General features: G+C 35.1%; 1 protein-coding gene across 11 annotated transcripts in view; it reads right to left on the minus strand.

Annotated features, from left to right (window-relative positions):
- Positions 1 to 26,868, minus strand: part of LOC111047592 (voltage-dependent T-type calcium channel subunit alpha-1G) — a 408,419-nt gene that overhangs the window by 333,573 nt on the left and 47,978 nt on the right. For 9 of the 11 annotated variants that reach the window (XM_039434132.1, XM_039434138.1, XM_039434136.1 and 6 more), the window contains 2 exons: positions 4,750 to 5,320; positions 3,051 to 4,291 (listed from right to left, as the gene is read on the minus strand). In XM_039434132.1, the coding sequence (XP_039290066.1) occupies positions 3,051 to 3,355 (305 nt within the window). In that variant the 5' untranslated portion in view covers positions 3,356 to 4,291; positions 4,750 to 5,320. Of the gene's footprint in view, positions 1 to 3,050; positions 4,295 to 4,749; positions 5,321 to 26,868 lie in introns of all 11 variants that reach the window. The other 2 variants (XM_039434130.1, XM_039434129.1) reach the window with 2 other exon arrangements.

Raw genomic sequence — 26,868 nt, forward strand, 5'->3', positions numbered from 1 at the left:
GACACATACTAGGATTTCAATTATTGATCTGTGACTCCACTAAAGCCAAAAATAGCAACAACCTTCCAGTTTCCTTTTTCAAGTAGGGTTTAACAAAGAATTATTAGTAATTTCAGAGGAAGAGTTTTTATTCAATTCCATAGATTTCAAATTTATTTTAAATTATTGCTTTTGAATTTCAGTTTTGAACATTTCTTGAAAGATTTAAATTCTATTGATAATTGTATATATTGATTTTAATTACTCACTAGCATTTCTTGGATTCTATGTTATTATCAAATTCAAATTGAAAACTTCATTTTCAATTTTTAAATTGATTACATTTTTGAGTAAATTTAGTTTTGAAGCTCTATTCATAATTTAGCCACAACATGTTTCGGCTATATGAAATGACTTGATAATGGCATTATATAGCCGAAACGTTGTGACCAAATAATTTTAAAAAGGGTACTTAGAATTCGGTTTTTATTTATATGCGAGAGTAGCCCTAAAGAAAAAAGACTCATTTTGTACAATTATGTATTTTTTATTTTTTGGCAATAAAATTCAATTCAACTCAAATCGTTGATCAGATCTGAGACCATGTTAGTTAACAGGACAGATGATCGAACCATGAATTCGAAAGGTTTCTTTGATTGAGATTTATCTCCAACTTTCTTCGTTATTTAATCATCTCAATTCGTATTATCTGATCACTTCCATTCCTTTATTATTATGCTAGTATTCCTCGAAACGCGATGCTAGGCTCAAAAACGCTTCAATGATCTCAAATGACCATCAATGAAAATGCCATGAATGAAATGTTTTCTTCAAAACAAGCCGTTCCAAATCCACAACAGGCACTTCTTTAACCGAAAAATAAGAAGCTATTTAGAGTTTACATCAATTCCAGTCTGTTGATAGCGGCGCGTCTTCATTTGAATGAAGCATTCTCAGCAGAGATAAATAAACAATTATCTTCTCTAGAGCTGTAAGTGGATGCTAATAGCCTCTTCCCCAATTCGCTTTTTTTCTCTGCGATAAATTTAAACGTCTCTTTCTAATTGATGACTATGGGGAATGAAGAACATTTTGTGAGAAGAGATTTCCAAGTTTATTTCGTATTGATAAGAATGGGATCATTTCCTGGAAATGGAGCATTGTAATAAATGAGATAGATGATTGAAATGGATGGAAATCTCGTTCAATTAGCAAAATTCTTTGAAGATTGATAACATCAGCTTTCATCAAGTTTATTTATATATTATCTTTGAATGATTTTAAAGCTGGAGCATGAGTTTCTTGAGATGTCTTCTCTTTGAGACAGAATCTAATATCATTCAGAATTGTTATGGAATCGATGATACTTCAATTGAAAGGAAAGTAAAACTTGTTTGAAGATGAGAAGTGATACTGATAGATGGAATTTATTGAAATATAAGTTTCTCAATAATGATACTCTAGAGAATTGTAGATAGTTTTGCATTTTTCCTATAGAAATTAATAGTGATTTATGACCTGTAGTGAATATTGTTGTTTTATCCTGTTCTCTGTCTATGAGTATTGATAAACTCCTCATAAAATATTGATTTGTTTGTAGTCATACTCATAGAAATCATTCTGTTTCTCCCTTCAGTTATTCAATGCAGATAAAATGTTTTTTCTACAATTTTATCAATTTTTAGAAAGGTTTGTAATAGAATAGTATAAGACTGTAGACAAATTATGACAGTAGACGAATTATGCAGTGCGAGAAGAAATCTAGTTATCTGGTTTTCCTCGTAACGAATGCAGTTGCTGATAGAATATTATTTTCAAAGCTTGAAATGAGCCTATAACCGTTACAAATCAGACAATCGTGGGCGTACATTTATTTGAATCTCAATCATGTCAGGAGAGCACAGAATAATGAGCAGTCGATAAGATCTGTCAATTATAATACGAATCCCTGCTTCACAAAATCAAAATTGGAAATTGTTTCGATGAATTTTCAATGTCGATTTTCAGCAGTAATCACCCGTCCGATTGATGGAATTCCAAAATCATCGTTCAATACTAACAGAAAATTTGGCCGCTGCGGAGATCCAACAGAATTGAGCTTAATGAAGTGGAAACATATTTTCCGTCCGACAATATAATCTGATTAGAAGTCGCAATCATTGCCGCCACATTATGGAAATCATTCGCTATGCTGTTTCTGTTCTTCACAATGGATATTCATGGTACTGATTATGAATAGTCTAGACTAAGCATTGTGCTCAAGCTCCATGAAACTCCAACCAGCAAACTACCACAACATTTCATGAAGGATAATCGAAACAAGAGTTTCTGAAGAATGAACATGTAGATTCACTTGGATTAAATGGGAAAGCATTAATGATATACTTCTAAATATAATATAGACACAGCAATGTCTCTCGGCTACATAGGCCACAGGATTTATTGACTCTTTGAATGTTTCTAATTTGTTTTTGGCCTATGAGTGCATGTGCATATATTTATACTGAAGCAAATAATTTATCTTTTCTCAGAATCCTTCTGAATTAAGCAATTTATCACTACACCTGAGAAAACGATGATGACTAACTCAGTTCAGAGAAGAAAGCTTTCTAAAATATTGAAATTGAAGGAGAATTGTTAATATTACACAATGTTAGTCTGCAGTATAATTCTGGAATGAAACTCATCAACAAACCTATGATCATGATCATGGAACAACATAAAATGGATACTCAATGCACTCCAGAAATAATTAATGACTTCTCCAGCCTGAAATTGCTAGGAAAATTGTTAAATCACACAATGTTTATCTTAACTACAATCCTGAAATTAAAGTCATCAACAGAGCTAAGATAATGGCACAACATGGATGTTTACTCTATAAAATTATTGATCACTTCCTGAAATCGATGAAAACCCAAAAATAGAACAAGTTAACTATGAGTATGGTTATAAAAAGTACTTGATGCAATCCTGAAATTTGAAAGAATCATTAACATAGATGTGACTATAAGTTTCAGAACTTTTCGGATGATTCAAAAAATTTGAAATTTTTGAGAATAAAAGGATACGGACTAGTTATCATGGCGAGGCACCAGTTGCGAGGTTTGGACTTCTGATCGAGGTACTTGAGAGAGATGGCCACGAACCCCGGATAGGGCAGGTCGTCATCCTCTCCTTCCTCCTCGTCGAGATCCTCATCCTCTTCCTCTTCGGCCTCCTCCTCGTCATCGTCCTCCTCCTCCTCCTCGTCCTCATCGTCATCCTCGAGGTCGGACAGAGCGGCTACGAGGTCCGAGTCGTCGCCGAGGGCGGCCGAGGGAGAGGGGGCATCAACCACGCAGCGCCGTGCCGAGTATCTGAAGTTCTGCGACATTCCGGTCAAGGTCACCACTCCATTACCATCCAATGATGGCCACTCACAACGTCAAGGTCACACCAAACTCAAGGTCAGTACTAGTAGGTCGACGACAATAGGGATATCTCAAGGTCAAAGATCGTCACTCTAGGTTTGTAGATGTCTGTCAAGGTTAACTAATGTTTCTCAAGATCAATAAACGTCTCTCAAGATCAATAAATGTCTTTCAAGGTCGGTTAGTGTCTCTAGAGGTCAATATGTGTCTTTCAAGATTAATGAATATCTCTCAAGGTCACTGAATGTTTCTGGAGGTCAATAATTGTCTTTGAAGATCGGTTAATGTCTCTCAATGTCGATAGATATCTTAAGGTCAATAGTAGTGATTTCAGGTCAATGTGTATAACTGAATATTATTATTGTCAACAGGGTCAACAGTTGTATCTCAAGGCTACTGAATGTCACACAAGGTCAATGAATGTCTTTAAATGTCAATAATGATGATTCAAGGTCAATAGGTATAACTCTGGATTAATGTTCATAGCTCAAGATATATCTTAATGTCCTTGAAGATAATCTTAAAGATGTCACTCAATAAGAATAATTGAAATCGTTCCAGGACAATAGTGAAATCATTCAAAACCACACAACCGATGAATGAGTTAATTTTATTTAATTTGGGGAAGTTATGTTTATATCAAATCTTTGTCGAGAGTTCTCATCAATCACACTACGATCAAAGTTCTTTTCCCTATCATAAAATAGTTTTTCTTATTATAGAAGATCTTATAATTGACAATAGATCACTTCAGACTGTCCTGACACTTTCATAGTAGCGTCATAAATTCACATTCAGATTATTTATCACAGCTAGAGTCATTATAGTTTATTTTAGAAGATCCCTAATAATTATTCGATGATAAAATTGATGACGTGGGGTATCACTCTAAATCTTCACTACTTAAACAAGTACAATATTCGATATTAGTATCAATCATTAACAAGACAATGAGAAAATATGAGATTATGGTGCAAAAGTCGAAAATTTGTATTGAAGTATTCAACAGAATATAATCACATTAGGATCAAATGTTAACCTGAGTTTGTTATTCGGAAGTCAAATATAATTCAGCATAGAATGAAACATGGAACACTATTTTTATGCTTGATAACTGTTAAGAATGCTCCTGAAAACTAATCGTATTGGAAATCGTGTTTTCACGTTCGGAATGTAAAAGTAACTATCAAAAATGTTATAACTAATTCAAAGATTATAATTCCTGTTCAATCTGTGAAGCTATTGGAAGATCAGTTTTACAAATATACAAAATTTTTAAACTTTAGGTAGAGCAAGAAATGATAAATATTCATCGACAATAGTATTTCAAGCATGCAAATCGAAGATTCTGACTTACCTATTGTGTAGTCTCTTACTTCAACGATAACCAGAAGACGATCTAGTAGAAGGTGTTCAGGATCTCTGAAGACTTCCAGAATATTCTTCCTAGAGGTTGATCTCGAACTGAAGACACGATCACGAGGTTGAAAATTCTTGTTCGAACCGATTACACACTACACAAATGTATTATTTTATTTACATCAAAATTCACTGTCACAAATCACTAGATTGTTTTTCTATATCAATATCACTGGATAATTGTATTATATTTTTTATAATATTGTATTCTAACTACCTGTATTGTAATTTTCAAGAAATTTTCAGGAGTGTTGCAGAGAAGGGACTAGAGAGAGACCACAAATGACTAGATACAGTACACAAGATGCGAGAATTCCGAACAAGAACAACTATTGCGCGGTAACTGTGTAACAAGGTACATTTCCCAGGGGGCTTCCGGATACAAACTTCACGGAGCAACACTGTTTGCCGAACGTCATACCGGCGAGCGAAGCGATGCTAGCAGCATTGGATGGCGTGTTACCAACATTACCACTCAGGTTCATGTGTACCAACTCAACGCAGCATTCCTGTAACACAAAAAAGCGGATAGGGTTAGCAAAAACAGTACAAATGTTGGTGGAAATTATTGTTTTACAAGAAATTGGAAAGGAAAATTACAGAAACATGGAGAAAATGGTGAGAAAAGTACATGGGATGTGGAAGAATAGAAGAGGAGGAGGTGGGAGATTATGAAGAGTATGGGGAAGGGAAAACCAGGGATAGGAAGGGAAAGGAATGGAGGAGCAGAGAAAAAATAGTTGATAGAATGACAGGAGAACACAGGAGACAAGGTAGAGTGAGAGATAAAGTGGTGGAACTTATTGAAAAAATAATAATAATGATTGAATAGCTGAAATATTGATGATAACCTTGAAAATATTAATTTCGGTACCATTGGTAAAATATTTTCAGGAGTAATGTGGATATTTCAATTCAATTACGTTTGTAACTTTAATTGTGTTATTGTAATATCAATGCTATTGATTGAAAACGATTTGATATTGTTATAAAAACTGATTAAAAAGATATTTGAGATACTATTTTTGGTTGTTACATCATTATCAATCTCCAGTAAACTGTAAGCTTAAACATTGTGTAGTAGGACATATCGTGTGGTGATGCTCTACGAGTGGCTGTTGGCCAATGAGAATTGAGCTCTACTGTCATTGGCCGTAACTAGTCACGTCCAAGTGGACAATTTACAAACTACTATTGACAGCATAGCTCAACCTTCATTGGTCGACAGCTAATGACAAATCGTAAGTCTTCACCCACGCTATATTCTGCTGATCAATGTTCAAGCTTTAAGTTCACTAGAGATTGATAATGATGTAACAATCAAAACTTGAATGTACCTCGAATTTTATTATAAATCAGTGGTTTTAAACTATATCAAGTCGTTTCCATTCTATGAAAATATCTACCACAACATCACCTTCACAACAAAGAAAGTTATTAATATTGTATTTGTTTCAAAATATTGTGATTACGTTCAGGAACCTATCCAGGTCTCCCGCTGAATTCGGCCTTCACTTTGAGTTTATTCCGATCAACATTTTCCCATTTTGAACATTCCCCATCGATGAACTTGGAATACTTTCTCTGCCTGCTCACATTCAAAGTAACAAATGATTCAAAACAGCCATTCGGAGAAAGAAAACACACACATATCAAGTCGCAAACTTCCGACCTGACTGTTTATTTATGGAGAAGTAGTCTTTGCAAGAAGGTTGCGGCATTAATTATTCTCGAACAATGCTTTTTTCTCCACTCAGCCGAATGTTTGGACCGAAAGCCTCGATGTTTGTTCTGAGGGAATCGTGAAAGAGGAAAGTATAAATACAAAGAGAATGAAAGAGCACTATGGATATACCTCAGCAACCAGCAGGCTACTCAAGGTTGTCATTCTCTGAGACTACAATCCCTATTTTTCGCATTTGTTTGGAGATTGCGCTTGAACCTGCCAGCTACATGTTCGAGGCTATCCCGCTGGCAAAATAATTCTCTTTCACGAGAGAAACCAAATGACTGAATTTACCCGCTGATGCTCATGTTTAGAACGTGGTAGAACAGTACATGAAAGAAGCTCTGTCGTGGACACAAACCATAGAATGTTTCAACCATCAGGCAATAATTCAGAGTGACATTTTCATTAGGTATGTGTTACTGTTTTGAAAACATTCGTTTGGAAACAAAGTCTTCAACTTTCCTCAGTCATAATCACTTAGCAAATGGGAAGCGAATGGAAAGTTGATTGAATTGCACATTCACAATATTTTCTTCAATAATGTGATCACCACAGAGATAAATTTTGTTCAAATGTAGATGAAGTTGGGTTTTTCAATTCAATATTTGATAATCAAATACAGTATTCTCAATTTCAATTTTATATTGTGATTGTGAAATGAAATGAAATATTTCAAATACTTCATGACGCTGACAATCACTCATAACTTTCCATCGAAAACATTGAAGAGAATCACTGAATTCTTGATCTGGTCCACCGTTGATACCGTCAATGTGCTGTTTGCCAATCTTTGAACTAATACAGGTAATAAGACCATTTTTATAAATCGAAGTTATGAGACTGTTCGCTGAAACTCCTTTTCAGCTTTCTATGTGGTAGGTATATTCTCAGATGTTTAGATACCCATTGGAATGCAAACTCTCATATTCTATCTGTCTCAAACCTATAATAAGGTCAAGAGTCTAGACCTAAACCTATTGAGTCTAGAGTCTAGTCTAGATAAACTGATTCATCATAATCACCATCAACATACTTTCTTATACTCTCCTCCCATCTCCCCTTCTTTCCTTCTCTTCTCTTCTTTACTCCTTCTCCCCTTCTATATCTTCTCTCCTTATCTCCTTCTTATCCTCTCTCCTTCTATCGTTCTCTCTATCATTATCCATAATAATATTCATTATATTGGATTTTTTTCTATTTTTGTACAGTTTCTATTTAAATTTGGGAAAGGAACAGTTTTGGGCTTCAAGCCTGTCGTTCTTTTTCCAATCATTCATAATTGAGAATGATATTGTAAGTATTAATGTATAAATAAATTATTCAATCCTACTATCACATAAAATCCCAACACATAATCATACTAATTTATAATTACGCTGAAAAATACAGGGGAGAAGTATATCCCGATAATACTCATATAAAAATGATCGCACCAGCTCATCCTCTTATTCATCAAACTCACAATTTGGATGTCCATTACTTTTGTAATCTCATCCAAGTTATTACCATAGCTTTAACCGTGAATGGTCATTTTTCCAAGCGTCACATCATTACTCACCCCGCAAGCGAATGCAGAGCTATTATTCAAATTGCAGGTAACACATGTGTGGTGTAACAGATAAAAACAGTAGTTACGACTGTATAATCGATCATTGTTCAACTTTGCCAACAAATTGATGCAAATGAAACAAAACACGGAGGCGTTGAGAGTGTTCAACCCCGAAAAAATAATCGATCCGTATCACGGACGAAAACGTCGGTGTATCATTTTTTCCGTCGATTCGGGGAAATGGAATTGAACAGAGATAAGGATGAAACATGTGGAAAGGGGAAGTGAGGGAGTGACAGTCATAGAGAGGGGAAGTGAGAGTGAGAGAGGAGGAAGTTGAAAAAACGTCGACAGCGTTACGAAAAAGGGTTCAACTCTAATACGGGCGCAATCCAAAAAAGCAATAAAACAAACAGCATTTGTTCGGTCATTAATACTGATGTTGGGAGTGGACTCCACCATTACTGACATAGCATTGTTCGTGTTTTTCATACATGTCATTCATACATATTTCGATTCGATTCAGCTAATGGCGCCCCTACTGGCAATCTGCTGCAACTGATTTGATCTATCACTCTGTGTGAGGCGAGAGTTTGAGTGATTGTGCATCATTACGAGTAGAAAATCAGTTTTTTTTCAGTGTCAAAGAAGGGATGAATGTGTTTTTGGTGATGGATAACATAATGGATAATATATCAGAAGCGGAATATTAGTCATGGAGACTGAAAGTTGAAATACGACAACAAACTGAAAAATATGCTGCATCATTGCTCATCAATAGAATATCAATTTTAGAATAGTTTGATTATAGTAAGAAAGTGAATGAAGATGAACACGTATAAATGTGAGATATAGAAATAAAATCGACATGTATGGATGTGAATGTAAGATATAGAAAGAAGATGGACACGTATTGTCAAACGTTAGTCTTAAGAGCAGCTCCGAGTAATTATATTTTTAACCTTGCGAATATATAGGTGCGTACAGACGTATGCATCACGAACACGTGCATTTCGCTCTCAATCAGCTGATGACAAGTGGAGTGCACTTGTTTGTGACGGATATAAAAGTGGAAAAATAGGAAGAGCATCATTTCAAAATTCAATATTTCATGTAAAAAAACGTTTGAATCGAACATAATCCAACTAATGTTGTTTGTGAGTCTCTCTTCAAAATGAAACAATTATATTGTTACAGATGGAGATTACAGCATTTAATTTGGATTTTCGTTCAATAATAATTATATTGTCTCATCCATGAATTACTGTTGTCTGACCCAATGTTGATTAGTGAGAAAACAAGCCTGAAAATTTCGACATGTGCCAACCGTAAATTTGTCATAATATAAAAGAGTCACGCATGAATTATCAAACTCATTTATTCTCACTCTGTTCATGACAGATACAAATATTTATTGAGAATAACTGGTTAGCGACCATTATCAATAGAATAAATTGTAATACAGCCTTTTAAGTATACAGAAGGCCTGCTGTAAGTTGATCTACATATATTAGACGTGAGCTCTGGTAATGGATGGTTGATAGAGAGGTTGTCAGTGTACAACACATTCTATGCTAACAACATCCCATCAGGAAACAATCAGCCCAGAAACCAGGCCATTATTGGCTAGTAGTGGTGTCACTACATGATATTAATCATGTTGCATGTCAATAGATTGCTTGGATTCATAATATATCTTGGGAATATCTCTAAAAGGTCATGTTCATACTCTTTGGAACTATTTTTCAAAATTGGTTTCATGAATTCGGTTAATCAAATCGGCAATGTCATTGAGACATTAAAATTTTTAAAATTTAAATTTGAATTACAATATTTTGGAAATTCTGCAGTTCTATTGAAACTTTAAATCCATTCCAGGAAGAATAACTATGTCGTTGACAGAATAATAGTGATTAATGTCTGCTGTGATTTAGATGGCAAGTCTCGGTATTGACTAATCTTATTGATAATTATTAAACTGTCACTTCAAGTAACAGGTTGTACCGCAATAGGTTATCGTCTATATAGTTCATCGAAAAACCTCAGAGGAATCATATTTTAAGGATTCCTCAAGTTTTAGTAAACAAAAATGTATTTATTATAGAAATTATTATGAGGCATCAAAGAATCGATACGTTCATGGTGAGGGAAATAATAGCCATCCAACAATGATATATTATATAAGAATTACATTGAATCTGAGACTATTTATATCTATTTTAATCAATAGGGGATTAATATAGTGTTAATCACTCTCATAAAGCTCATTATGTTGCAATGCTAAACCTAAAACCAGTACAAAAATACCATGAAGTACCCACTGTAAGCACTGCTGCAATGCTGGTTGCCTACCTTACGCCTTATAATATACCTTTATTCAGTTTCAAAGCTTCATCCTCAGGAGAAATAGTAGAGTCACTGTTCCACATCATGTACGTTTTTAATAGGAAAAGTCCAATCTGACAGTTCTATAAAGTGTCACGATGATGAATGTAACATCATAATCTTTGATTGATTCATGTAGAACAAGTATGTCAATTGATAACGTGATTGGCCAAAACTGGTTTTGTCATCAATGAAAATGAAAGGGGATTAGCTGTTATTCTATGTAATAGAACCATAAAGTAGCATTGCAAAAATTAATGGAGGGAGAAGAGTTACTTGTAGTAAGCCTAATCTCTTTCTATGAGGATTCTTCATGAATAATTGTTGAAAGCCTCTATTAGCTTCCATGCAGGCTCGATCTTCACAACGGAAAAATTATAGATTAAACATAAATCTGTACTGAGAGAGTAATGACGATAGAAAACGGTTGGTGGGAGAGTATGAACACCCCTGGTGGAGATTGTAGTTTCACTCAAGATGTGTCTTTATCTACCCTCCCAGCTATTACTATCATCTCTTTCCCCATACACTTTCCTCCAACTTGTGGTGGTGGTGGTGGTGGTGGTGGTTCTGTTGCATCTGTCTGACAGTCTCCTTTGTCAGCTTCCCACACTAACCACGCAATCTTCTTTACTATGTTCTCATAGTACCAAACTCCCCCACTCAAGGGCTCAGTCATAATCATTATCAACACAATCCTCATTATTGTCATCATAATAATAACCAACATCATCATCATCTTCATCATCAAACCCATCATAATTATCATTATAATCTCTATTTTAATCAAAATCGTCATCATAATCATAATCATCATCATCATAATCATCAACATTATTATTATCATTATTATAATAATCATCATCATCAACACCATCATCATCATCATCGTCACCATCATAATTATAATCATCATCATCATTATCATCATCATCATCATCATCATCATCATCATCATCATCATCAACAACAACATCATCATCACCATCATAATCATCAACACCATCATCATCATCATCATCATCGGCACAATCATCACCATAATCATCATAATCATTATTATGATAATCATCATAATAATCATCACCATCATCGTCATCGTCATAGGCATCATCATCATCATCATCATCATCATGAAACTCATCATAACTATTATTATCATCTCAATGCTAATGAAAATCGTCATCATAATCATTATCAGCATCGTCATCATCATTATCATCATTATTACTATTATCATCATCATCATCATCATCATCATCACCACCATCATCATCAACATTATTATCACCATTATCATAATCATCACCATCAACATTATTATCAACATCATCATCATCATCAACACTATTATCACCATTATCATCATCATCATCTTGATCGTCATTATCATCCCAAACGTAATCATAATCGTCATCATCATCACAAGACAAAGGCAAAGTCCTTGGAGAAGAGCTGACACGTACTACAATGGAACACGTGCGAATTATGTGTGGCGTGTGTCAAACAATCTACCCCAAAACCACCTCTCCCCCTTTCTTTCTCCCCCTTTCTGTCTTTCTCACTATCTCTCTTTCCCTCTCAGTTTCTCTCTCTTCCTTTCTCTCAAACCACATATCCCACAAATTCCATCCTTAGAGAGAGATCATTTTGAATGGAAAGAGAGGTAGAGATAAGATGAAGTTTTGGGAGAGTGTATGAGAAGGACAGAGTATTCAAAGTGAGGCTATGGAAGAGTATGAGAGAGTTAGAAAGAGGGATTGTACGAGTAAGATGTCTGAGAAGTGTGATAGGGTTTTAGTGAGTAAGAGTGAGAGAGTAAGTGTGAGTGAAGTAGGTATTATGTGAGCGTGAGAGAGATGAGTTAGAGAGAGTATGTGAGAGTAAGTGAAAGGTTGACTGAGAGTAAGGCAATAGAGTGTATGTCAGAAAAATGATAGGTATAGGTGGGGTAATTTCTTAGAGTGAGTAAGGTGATAGTAGAGTGTTGTGAGAGTTAGAGAGAAGGTAGTAGGAGAGAGTTGGGCGGAGAGAAAATAAGTGGGAAAAGCTGCGGTTTCTAACACCGCATCACAGCCGAACTTTCCCATGACGATGATAACTCCATCATTATTTCCCTCAGTTCATCAATTAGCTAACAAACAATCTTCTTAACATCGTTTACTTGGTTTTTCGATTTTCAATGTGGGAAAATTTTTGAATAATCTCCAATGGGGCATTGATTTGAATTCATTCTTATAATACTTCATCGACTCATTCAATATACGTAATTAATATTTTGATTATACATAAATAAAAAAATATTTTATTCATCATAAAAAATAATATTCTAATAATAATTCATTGAAATGATTTGGGGAGAACCAACAGGCACAGACCAAAACCGTTCCTCTAGTGAAATTGAAATTCAAATTTATTCACAACACTGATGTTTAACAATATTATTTTCCTCCACCTACTGTCTAAAGTACTTACTTTACTCCCTGGAACATAATACCAAAGTGTCACTTTTTCGCTCTCGGCAGTAAAAAACAGAAAAACTCCCTAGGGAGGAGAAGTGACTCCATTTGAATAAAGTAAATACTAAAGTTCTCAATTTAGATAGAAATTGAATCAAATTACATTATAATTAAGAACTAAATATCAGTTGTTAAAATGTGTACTACAGGGTAAAGTTATTGGCAGGAGAGGTGTTGGTAGGAGACGAATTTCCAGGTTAAAGAACTTGAGAACATGGTTTGCAGTGTCCACCCCGGAACTTTTTAGAGCGGCTGTCAACAAGGTTATAATTGCCAGAATGTTGGCAATAGGGAAGCATCTCTATTATAAAAACTTGAATTGTAATTGGTTAGAAGGTCTAAACTCAGATGAGGAAACATATAAAGTAGTCAGTCATTGAGTCAACTAAATTCAATACCTCAACCAGATTTGATCAACATAAATGAAATATATTTTTTTGTATTCCAAAATTTATTACAATCTTCATATCACTAACACTAAAAAAATGAATAAATATTTTTTCATATCCCATGCTATTCAAAATACCAGCCAACAAATATTCCTTATTAACTAACAAAAATTTGAAACAGGAACTTCATCATAGCTGTAGTTGTGGCGGCCATTGTTGTTACAACTTTTGCCGACAGATAGCGCTGTCGGCGGAGAACTGTAATTACAAACCAGCTGTTTCTGTTTACTTTTTAGATTATGTTGTAACACAATGTTTGGTCACATACGTTTTCAAAAATTATTTTATTTGCAGTTTTTATAAAAATTTAGGTGGAGGAAAAATGTTGTGTATATCACGAGTGGAAAATGTTTCTTCTCCCTCAGGAAAATTTTTGCCCTCGGCTTTGCCTCGGACTTGAAACATTTCCCTCAGGGAGAAAAAACAGCACTTTTCACTCAAATAACCATTTAATATTATTATAGTATTTCAACATTTTAGAAATCAATCTTGCAACGTTGCAGCAAAGCCGGAAAAAGATAATGCTATTTGTATTTGTTTTCAAGAATGATCGACAAGCATAGTAACACCAATGCTAATCAAATACCGCCATTATAACGTGGACCTCACTATAGTACATGATTGGGGGTTTGTAAGCTTGTAGTGTTTTTAAATTCATCACTAGCAGAAAATGAATCAATATATCACTTGAGTGTATCCCAAGAATACCAAATCGACGTTCAAATTTCAAATACATTTTAACATCATGGATCTTCACTACTTGGGATAATGAATGGAATAGACGCATTGGATCTATGACCCTCACTTCACGTCCCATTCGCATTTCCTCATTCACTCAACTTAGTCTCTTATCAATCACAGATCCGCTGCAAGATCTACGCTTGAATCAGTGCAAGAAATATACAACTCGAACCAACACTGAGCATTTCAAGCACACATGTCATTTGCATCTCTTTACAATGGAACAATCTTCCGTCGAGTATCAAGAATACTGCTCACTATAACAGGTTGATGCCTGAATACATAAATGTGAATCAACTGTCACTCAATTGCATTCAGAGTGGCAGAGATTGACGGTTAGAGGCGAAGCTCTCGCGATTGTTCACATCTGAGACGCTGTTGAATATGTTGCTGAAATTACTGCCGGTTGCTCAGATCAACGTGCAGAAATGTGGAGGTGGATTTGAATGAGCATACAATTGAAGTCTTGCATGATCTGGTAGTGTTTTCAACGAACGGGTACATTATATTCAAATATTTCTTGACGTTTTCGCAGGAATAGGATGTAATTGTGCAGTTACTGTTGCTAAGAATAATATTAATCATCAGTGATTTATCCCTCCAAGTGCTGGAGTATTGTGAGAGAAGCAGTGAGAGAAGGAATACAGCGTACTGTATTAATTTTGAGATGTGATAATTAAAGATTGTTACAACTTGTTACCTTGTGAAAAATGACCTCAGTAGTCTACATAGATATCAATAGTCCTGTGAACCATCAACTGAATAGTCACATATATGAGACTATTCAATCATCATCATCATTGTGTGATTTCTTAATACGAGGGGCTAATACGAGTAACATGAGGTGAGTATTTTAAGAAATAATACCTTTCAATATTGCTTCAATATTGGCACATTGTTTTCCAAGAATACATTTGGAGAATTTCAGAGCTAGAGGTTACCGAGAAAACATTAGCTCTTCATTAATCTATTTCCTTCTCCTTTATCATATTTCATTGATTCTTATATTCTCTGTATAAGTCATAGGCTATTAACTGAGATTATGATGTCATTTGCAGCTTTATTATATATAGATTTAGAGATTCCTGTCCCTTCTAATTTACGGTTTCACGACCAAAAACAGTCAATACATTTTAAAGCTAAGATGCCCAGCGTGACATAATATGTTACACTGTACAGAGCTATTGATATAAATAATCAGGCCGGGTAAGATTTACAAGTGTGCACTGTAGTTATCGATAGAAACCATCGCCAAACAAAATCATATCTTCCAATCCACTCGTTGTAACCATACCTGATTTGACCATGTTCAATTCCTTGACCGATCCTGATGAAACCGGACAGAAACCAAATCGAACTAGACTAAATCGATCGATTTAAAACTATTTCCACAGAATCTCTTAAATTCAAGCAAATCTCACAATCCCAGATGTTTTGACATAATGATCGGAAAGGGTAGTTGCATGAAAATATTCAAACAATTCATTACGCATTCCAAAAAAATTGTTACAAGTCCAAAATGCCTCCAAATCAAATAAAATGTATTGTTTCTTGTGAATACTGTAATCTTGCAAATACATCATGGCGAGGTGAATCGCAGGGGAACTACTCGTGATTCATTCGTGTTCAAGAAATAGATTCTCGCAGATCCCGAATATCTTTCAAATGCACTGCACTACGAGAAAGGTAAGCTGCATTCGTAACGCAGTGTCAAACAAAAATTCGGCCATCACTCTCTCATCGCCTCTGTTATTCAAAATCCTCAATAAGAGCGGCATTGGCATTAATCGGCAGCCTTTGTTTGCACAGTTCTCGACGAATTCGCTCGAGAGCTTTGAGAGGCGTTTCAGAAGAGATCGCGAATAATTTATAAGTTGGCAACTTTGTGCAGCGCGCGGGAATTGAATTTTCGATTCGATATCAAAAGGAAAGCCATAATCGAAAGGATCGCGCTGAGTTTCGATAGCAATTTGCATTCGTCTCGAGAGATAGTCTTCCATTTAGGCACTCAAGATGGAAGCCAAACGACGCAGCCTGTTTCCTCGACAAAAGAGCCTTTCAACAACATCTTCACTTTCAGCCTTGATTTGAGTTGAGCGCCACTCATCTGATCATCAAAGACCTGCAGAGATATGATTTCCTATTCCGAGTTCAAATTCAATAACGGAGATCTTGCCATGTATGGAATTAAACATGAAACAGTCGGAACTTTGATTTGTCATCTCATGAAGTGCATAAGCCCAAATTCATAAATGAGTTACCATTTGGATTACCACATTTGAACATATTCCTTGAACTTGTGCCTTCAATTTGGAATATTGATTTGTCAGCCCATGAAGTGTATAAGCTCGAAGTCATAAATAAGTTATCATTTGGAGTGCAACATTTTAACATGTTCAAATATGAAATGGTGTAGGAATCAACCTTGAACTATGATACTCCAGTGTTCTAGGTTGAAATAATTCGTATCTCAGTATCAAATCACATTATCATGAATCCGAAACCATACTAGATTATAACGTTTCGCTTCGTATAACACAATATAATAAATCACTCTGTTTGAAAGGTGTTTCCAAGAGTAAGATAGAGGACGATTTCACCATCTGAGATGCTCCACCATCTCATAAAATGTTGGAGCAAGTAATGTATTCGAAGCATTTATTTTCTCTGTCAGGACATAAAAGGAAGACCATGTTATCATAGAAGTTATTACAAACATAGACGTTATTATAAAAGACAAACATTGATAAGACTAAAGTATTTTCTTTCTTATAGTTCAGGAAGAAGCTGTGCTTTTGGAATACCAAGTTTTTTTTGGTCCTACAAAATTATTTATTTAATATGTGAATATTTCCTATCTTAGTGATAATGTGAAATATTTCTTCTATGTTTGGTTTTGAAGGATCTAAATTTAAAAATCTACGTTGTGAAAATAATTATTAAGGACTGAAAATTCTGTGAAGTGAACAATACAGGACAACCTATATCGGACTATGTGTAACCTTATCTAAATTAGGGAGAGGAATAGCACAAGGTTACCTGTTTTTTTCTCTCTCTATTATTTTGATGATGAACTTTTTGTATTAATCAATAAAAAATAAAGAATAAAGAGTTAAAATTTAGATCGAATTCAATCGAACACAGAGGCAACAAGTATTTCATCATGGTTTCATCTTGAATGAAGTCGTGAGAATCAGTTCAAAATTAATCAAAAGTAAATACAGTAGTAACCGATAACACCAGTTAGTGAGAAATTAACAGCAACTTCTAAATTAGAATTGTAGAACACGAGATAAATGAAACGTCACCGTTAAAACTTATTAACACGACTGCAAGATGAGCCTCTGCTTGAGGTGACACCTTGACATGCCTCAGACTGGGAGCCCGTTGAATTTTGACACAGAGAAACAGTTTTAGAGCAGTAATTGTCGTCAGCGACAGGGAGAACAGGGACCAAAATCTGCTTCAAATTTCGGCAAAGAGCTGATTCAGCTGATCTGCGGTCAGTGGCCAAGTAGTAGTAAAGGTGGGGCTGTGGGACTGTGGGGCTGCCGATCCCACTTGAAAGTTGCTGACAAATTATCTGGATCCCACTCGGCTTAATGTTGCCGTCGCTTCCAAAGTTCCTTGTCATCGAATCTGTTGAACTTTGGAAGCCCAGCGTCATCGCAGATAGCATGTCATCGTTTATATAGTTATCTCACCGCGAATTCTGAGGGAAACCTTGATATTTTAAAGATGATAATTATTGCTGAATAATAACTAATTATAAGGACACTTTTGAATAAAATTCTTGAGGACTGACTGCAAGTACATCAGCGCTCATCTTACAAGTTGTAATTTTTCTATCTATTGCGATATAATTTCCACGAAGTATTCTGCTTAAAGTTCAAGAAATGTAATACTTATGAGGTTGTTTTCATTTCCACAGAGAATAGTGAGGAAAACAGACAAAAGTATCTATATTTTCATCTGATATGAAAAGATCTGCTTCCCCTTAAACCTGCTATCCCAAGAAATCCTGTACAATCCTTCCTCATGAGGTGAAAAACAAGTGCAATGGGGGTAGAGTATAATATTGAACTAATTCTATCGGAAAAAATCTGTATATAAAATCTTAATTTGGAAAAATACACTTTCAACTAAGTTTGAGGTTAATTCCAATATTTTGGTATCCAAACTAATACAGAGAAGGGATTTTCAGAGAAAATTTTTCAGTTAACAAATGACCATGTGCATAAGAAGACCTGCAAATAGTGTAGGTAGACAAGGATATAAGCTCCATGCAACCAGCAACAACCAACACTAAATTCTGAGTAGACAAGCTGTGTTGAGGAGATTAGTCACTCTAACCGAGGTATCTCAGACCAACCCCAGTTCAACAGTAATCTTAGATGGTTGGGCAGAATTCTCATCTCAGTAGCTCTGTTTCAGTCACTCTCTTACTACCTCACACACGCTCTCTCTCACTCTCTCTCTTTCTTCCTATCTCGCTCTCATTCTCTCTCTCTCTACTTTTCCTCGAAATCTGCACAACATATTATACTCTCTCTCACGCTCTCTCTCTCTCTCTCTCACTCTCTCTCTCTCTCTTCCTCATCAGCACTCTCAGCTCTCACTCTGGAATGCACTCTGTCTTGGTCAACAATTCATTACCCACTCAGACATTCCCCCACTTTCATGTTATTAGCTAAACTGTAACATAGCTAGGATCGTGCTTCTGAGAGACAGAAAGCTACGAGTTAGCTTACAAGATAATCAAACCGATTTTGATAGGCTAAGATCAAATAATGTGATAATAATTGGAATATGATAGTCAATAGAACGTAAGATATTCTCTATTACAGGTGATTCTCCAAGGAAAGATTTTTGGAAAGAGGGGATAGAAGAAGAATTTCTTGGCTAAACAACATCCGATCCTGGTGTGGAAAAAGCTCCATAGAAATATTTCGTATTACCGTGCATGAATTGAAAATTGCCATGATGATCGCCCACGTTCGTAGCGGACAGGCACAATAAGAAGAAGAAGTCAATAGAAAATTCTGCATTTTTGTTAAAAAATTGATTTTCTCCATTAGGAATTTTCTAATAATTCCCTATTGTTTCTGTGATATACCCAAAAATATCCGAATCGACGAATGAAACTCGTATAATGATTCAGTATGATTACTGGATTTTTTTGTGTAAGTGATGTTGTGATAGATATCCATATTGATTGAAAATGACTTGATATAGTCTAATCCAGTAATCTATTGAATCAATTTGAGATACTATACTTTAGGTTGTTACACCATTAACAATCTTTAGTTAACTGGTGCATTGAGCACCAGAAAATTTAGAATTGGATGGGTGAGTATTTCCAATACTTGGGTGTGTCTTATATCGGCCAATTGTGCCTAAGAAGATAATAGATAAGATAATTTTGAATAAAATTTAGAATTTAGAAATAGGCCGACACATCTAGAAAATACCTGAGTCTATACCTAATTCATGCAGGTGAACGGGCTAGAGTCAAGAAAACTTCAATTAATCTTGCCATGCCTGATTTAATAGGTTTATACTATAGAAAATCACTACAATTTGAAATAATTGAAAAATACAAACAGTTTCAATAAACATTGGCAACTAAAATCGAACAACAGAAACAACAATTTCATGTTACTTTGGTGACATTCTTCATCTGATTCGGGGGCGCATTACTATCCCCGATTAGATAGCAATACGTCACAAAACCAAACAATATCAGTCATCAAATAACAAATAATTAACTTCAACATAAAATTACTCAAGAAAGAAAAACCCGTTGAACCCAAGTTTCGTCGATAGTAACCCATATAACCCATTCCATAATAATTTTGAATCCCCACTTTTGATTGACATTCTCGAATGAACCTTTGTTTCACTACACTGCACTTTCGTTGGTCTGTACGTTGCTTTATCGTCGGGGTTACAGTACCTTGTTTTTGGCGGTGAGCTTTTACCGGTTGAATTTGGCTTGACGGCGACGTCCTCTTACGTCCCTAGACCTGTCGTCTGAACGGGTGTCTTGAAGCGGTGTTACATAAAATTGCGGAACCAAAGTGGTGGTAGTACATGAAGTTGGTTTGGGGACACACATGAACCGCTTAGCGGTTATTTGAAGAAACAATTATTCGTACATGATGAAGAAACACAATTAAACCTTTCAGGACATGGCACTACTAGTAAATTTAAACATTAATAAAAAATAAAACTAGCTCCTACATTAACTAATAAAAAAACTTGTAAACCTGCCCAAAAAGGGCGAAACATAGTGACTACATCTTTACTCTCGTAGTGCTCCTAGCAAAGTGTCCTCCGGAACGTAATCTGGTCTCTCGACTGGGGAATCCCCACTACTGTATTTAGAAACAGGTCTCCTATTGGGCAAAGAGAATCAATTTGACCAATCGTCGCGTGCCTTCTAGAGCCTTTGGACCAAATAGTAATCTAATCAGGATATGTTACCATAGATGCATTCTGTATGATTTGGAGAGTCGAATTTCTGGATTGATAGTAGGATCCAATTTGAAGCGGGCCCTCTTCAAAAGAAATCTCTTTAATCATTCCGAAATTCAGCAAAATGTATAACTAATTGAGATTTGTGGCAAGAGTCTTAAAACTGTGGCAAGAGTCAGGACAAAACAATATGGACGTGTCCACCTTTTAAGTGGGTACTAAAGACGGACTGAGTATAATAATCTTGAATACTTCAATCACTTTATTGAGTCCCTGGTTATTTTCTTGGCAAACTCTAACAAGGGAAAACGTTTAAAAGACATCATAGTTTTATTGGTTCTATGTTACTCTGCTGTTGTAAAATATGAAGTACGTTGATCATAATAGTAAAGGATGAAACTTTTTCACTCAGCTGAATGTATTGAAATCTAACTATCATTACTATAGAGTTGAGAGTGCAATATATTTTTAACAATATAAAGCAATTCAGTAGGCAATACTATTCTACATAGGCTACGATTCAAAGATAATAATGGTTGAAACTGCAACGCTAGCGAGCCATCGGAGAGCAATGACACACGCTTGATGTACATTCCGTAGCTATGAAACCTTTCTATCCATTATGTATTCCAGCAGGAAATCTCTACCACAGAACGCTAGTCAAAACAAAACTATGATCGAGTGCCAGGCTATTATTTATCGCAAACTCAAAGTACGTGACATTTTCTCTATCACTGGAAGAATACTTTTCATCGCATGGTTTAATAATATGAAATTCAACTCGATCAACTAGCTTGGACTGCTATGCTTGTCTGATTATGAAATTTACCAATACATTAACACATTAATAGGCTACTATTACACTATTACTGATTCCCAAGTTCACTGACATTTCTAACCTTACTGGAGCCTCACATAATTATTCCTCAACTATAAACTTCATATCCAACTAGTTTCAATTACTCTACTAGATCTCAAAACATCCCAACTTGGAAAACTTGATTGCAATTTTACTATTCATCATTAAAAAAATTATCATTTCATTAAAGATTTTCCTATATTTTTTTTTTTTATTCATTAATTCTTTTTGACTACTTATCTCTGAAGGGTCCTACTACTGTTAATTACCTCAATTTAATTTTCCCAACAAAAATTCTATTTCCTTTTTGACACGAATTTTCCTACTTTCATATCCCCAATTAACTTTTTAATCAACCTTTCATCTCTCAACTACAGAATAATTTAAACTCATGCTTAACTCAAGAGATTTTCCCTTTTCATTTCAAATTTAACTGGAAGAATTTCACTGTTAATTCTATTTTAATTTAACCCGTTCATTAGTGTTCCAATATTTATTTCTACTTTCACTGATAACCATTTTAACATTACCTAGGTACTCGAAAAAGTTTCTCTGTTATTTTATTTGTATACCTTAACAATCACTTTAATATTCATTGTCTAAAACTTTCAATTTTCGTTACCATACCAAATTTCTAAGCAACTTTAACTCAATAATATCCCCTTTTTTTACCAATTATTACTTGTGTTTTTGCGGCTGACTTTCCTACCAAACATTAACGAACCTTTGACTGGGCTTCCCTAAACTGCATTACGCTGATTGTTTTCCTTACAATCATTACGAAGACTCACTAAATATTCTAGATTTCGGTTTACGTTATTCTACTGACGAGCCCCATAACTCTCGAATGAACCAGACCGTTTACTAGATACAAAAAAAAAAATCTTAGCTCACACCATCTTCGGTGCCTTTCGCTAAAATTAAACAATTCCACCGTACAAATTTGCAAGGTTAGTCACAGCTAAATTCCTTGATTTGTTACATGGACAACTTTCGGGCAGTGCTCCGTTCTCTCTGGTCACGGACCTACACTCGCGCCGATTGCCTAAATTCAACAACAACACACACAGGCAGGACATCCCCTTGTCCTCCTCTAAATCTTGAGTCTCAACTAAATAAACAAAAAAAATTCCCCACAGTCTACAGGAAACGTTACCAACACAACGGATCTTTACACTATCACTACGCATGCCTACCGCAAAATCCACCTAAAAAAAATATTTCCAACAATAAAACTGATTCACCTTTTCGAGAGATAAACATTACTGATAAAGGGACTTAACAACCTCATCTGAATCAACTTATTTTCATACAATTCCCAAGGATTTGATTATCGTTTCAACTTTAATCTACAATACCCAATTATTAGTTTAAACATTTCAAGGCCAAAACTACTCATCAACTTTTCAAAACTACATATCAACAATAACTAATAAAACAGTTTCCTATTTATTCTCTGGTTACCTTCGATCTACCTAAACTTATCCAAAAAAATTTCCTATTTTCCTCAAACATTCTCCCATAATAATTTCCGAATTTTCCTAATTTACTTGGGTTGACCTTTAAAATCTCAATATTCACTTTCACTACTACTATAATGATATTCAACTACCAGACGTGAGACCAGAATACGTACGTTGACATTACAATAATTTCTATCATCATTCACGGAATTACAGAATACAAAAAATTTATTCAGTACTTAGAATCAGTTATTTTCACCTATGCTAGTTTCTTCTACTAATTTTTATTCTACCGTTAAACATTATTTGTCAATCAATTTCAATATAAGTTTTAGAATACTTTCAACTTGAGCTTCAATATACCTGACTTTATCTTTAAGCACTTCAAAAGATTTTCATTTTAATGGTTTAACATAACTGAATAGCTTTCCTATTTCATCTACAATTATTTAAACTTCAGAAAAATTGGAGTAGCAACTATAAATTATTCATTCAATCAACTCCAAACCCAAAATATTGACAGTTAACACGTTCACAGAATGATTTATTAAGTATAGACTCAGAAAAATTGATCTAGTATGATTAGAGTAAGTTATGAAAAATTTAATTTTTTAGAAAATTTGAATTCCAGAGATTTAAATATCTCTAGACAGCAGAGTCGGCGCAGTTGTGTGCCTAAGAAGATAATAGATAAGATAATTTTGAATAAAATTTAGAATTTAGAAATAGGCCGACACATCTAGAAAATACCTGAGTCTATACCTAATTCATGCAGGTGAACGGGCTAGAGTCAAGAAAACTTCAATTAATCTTGCCATGCCTGATTTAATAGGTTTATACTATAGAAAATCACTACAATTTGAAATAATTGAAAAATACAAACAGTTTCAATAAACATTGGCAACTAAAATCGAACAACAGAAACAACAATTTCATGTTACTTTGGTGACATTCTTCATCTGATTCGGGGGCGCATTACTATCCCCGATTAGATAGCAATACGTCACAAAACAACAATATCAGTCATCAAATAACAAATAATTAACTTCAACATAAAATTACTCAAGAAAGAAAAACCCGTTGAACCCAAGTTTCGTCGATAGTAACCCATATAACCCATCCATAATAATTTTGAATCCCCACTTTGATTGACATTCTCGAATGAACCTTTGTTTCACTACACTGCACTTTCGTTGGTCTGTACGTTGCTTTATCGTCGGGGTTACAGTACCTTGTTTTTGGCGGTGAGCTTTTACCGGTTGAATTTGGCTTGACGGCGACGTCCTCTTACGTCCCTAGACCTGTCGTCTGAACGGGTGTCTTGAAGCGGTGTTACATAAAATTGCGGAACCAAAGTGGTGGTAGTACATGAAGTTGGTTTGGGGACACACATGAACCGCTTAGCGGTTATTTGAAGAAACAATTATTCGTACATGATGAAGAAACACAATTAAACCTTTCAGGACATGGCACTACTAGTAAATTTAAACATTAATAAAAAATAAAACTAGCTCCTACATTAACTAATAAAAAAACTTGTAAACCTGCCCAAAAAGGGCGAAACATAGTGACTACATCTTTACTCTCGTAGTGCTCCTAGCAAAGTGTCCTCCGGAACGTAATCTGGTCTCTCGACTGGGGAATCCCCACTACTGTATTTAGAAACAGGTCTCCTATTGGGCAAAGAGAATCAATTTGACCAATCGTCGCGTGCCTTCTAGAGCCTTTGGACCAAATAGTAACTGCAAAATCGGTAGTTTGTTATAATTTCAATGCTTGCTGTTTTCCAGCTTATCGCATCTTATGTCGCGACAAGAAGGCTAAGTTTTAGAGATAATTCCATAATCTACATTCCTCGACGACTCGGAGCCACAATTTTTAAATATCTATCATGGGAAACTCGAAGTCATGGCCGTTCATAATAGAGAGAGAAAATAATTTATTTCGCTAACTCACTTACAATAATGGCTCTAGTCTATTGCGTATTAAATTTACTATTATAACTTGGGAAAAGGCCTGAATTAAAGACAGTGCCCGGCACACAATGACTGAAGAGCTCAACGTTGATTGGTCAACAGCTAATGGCCAATCGCAGGGCTTCACACATAATATTTCATTCTGATGTTCAATGTTCAATCTTTCATTTCACTGAAGTTCTTTATCACAGACTCCATTAACGGATTCACTAAACGGATAACGGATTGACGGAATATAATATAGTTTTTATCATCAGATCAAATGACTGGTCCTTGGTGATTATTATCGTGAAAATTTTGTCACGTGATCAATTTATTCGAGATCGTTAAGCTTCCGAATCGGGAATTATGTTTATTTTGAGGTTTGACAAGTCCAAAGGTTTAGGTTGAGGTTTTACATCAAAGTTCCAAAGGCTTTCTTGTTTCGTCTCAGTTGGGAATATCTTCAATATTTTCGTTTATTAATGATCGTTACTTTCCTTGTTTGAACATATAATAGGATTAAAATTGTCTTTAGAGGAGCCTCCCTTACTTATTGGGAAGAGTCACGGTTCGTTACTGAATATCAAGCAAAACCATCTGAACATTCCTTTGTCATTGTAATGATCTCAGAATCCTAAACTTGTTGACAATGAGCGTCGTCTCCTTGAATATTGAAGACGTTCTAATTAGATAAACGCGTCGCGAAGTGAGTTCCGAAAATTGAGACAGACATTTAAGCTCGTTTCAATCAAGATTTTTCCTCTATCACAAAGAGGTCTTCGCGGAACTGTCTCGATCGCTTCTAATCTTTTCAGAACTTCTCAAAAGATTCCGCCAACCGTGAATAATCACTTTTCTGCGTATTCCTCCCTTTGAGCATGAAGAATGCAGTGCAGTTCTCTGTACTACATCGTGATTCACTTAAAACTATCAGTATTCCTTGTAAATTACATCAATACTGCCCATTGAACCAATTCTGAAAGTTTCATTAGACGGATTCCATCGTTCTCGATCTGAATCTATACGGAGAGTCTCCACAAAGACCATTCAACATTTCCAGAAAGAATGAAAACTAACGAAGCGCGTAATTCTGAATGGATTCGAGAACAGTACTTGTCCTCATTTTTGAAAGACATTAAGAAAGTTGCTACCAAGTAAATGGAGAGTAATCACTGATTGGAATTTCAGATAAAGAAACTGTTAGTGGGAAGATTGTTCAAAATAACTTATTTTGATATCATTCAAAACGATGAACAACAGGATAATCCAGGATAAGATAACATTAAAGCCCTGAACTACTCCATCATCATTATCTTCATCTCACTTTTTATTTCTCCTACTCATCATTTCAGTAGTGGGGCAACTGCAAATGTGAGATCTGGTTATATAATTGAAACAATAAAGGAATAGGAGAGAAGACCCAATTAGAGCTGAATGGAACGATAGTTGAAGCCAGTACAGTGGAATATCCTATCACAACCACATTGGAACAAAATGATTGCAAGGAATCATCATCATCTTCGTCTCACAATGATTAGGCTATATTGGCCTGTACCAGCATCTATTTCTTTCTTGGTCTTCCTATGTCTCGCTTTCCTCCGGGCAAGGTATAATTTTGAAATGAAATTGAATATACCAAGAAACTTATCTACTATTCATTATTTATTTATTCACAATGCAAATAACACTAATGTAATACACATTATATACATTGGTACATAAAATAATAAGGTAGTCCTTGTGCTATTTTTCTTCCAAATTTATAGGTGACAAAGTCCAAGATATGGTTAGAATTTCACGTGGACAATTATTATAAAATTTTAGTCCAAAATAAACATGAAAACTATAAATTTTGAATAAATATGGCTTGAGTTATTAAATTGATTAGAGATATTCCACTCAATTACCACTTTTAACGAATAATATTG

This window comes from Nilaparvata lugens, chromosome 8, assembly GCF_014356525.2.
Source record: "Nilaparvata lugens isolate BPH chromosome 8, ASM1435652v1, whole genome shotgun sequence".
NCBI classification, from domain to species: Eukaryota; Metazoa; Arthropoda; class Insecta; order Hemiptera; family Delphacidae; genus Nilaparvata; species Nilaparvata lugens.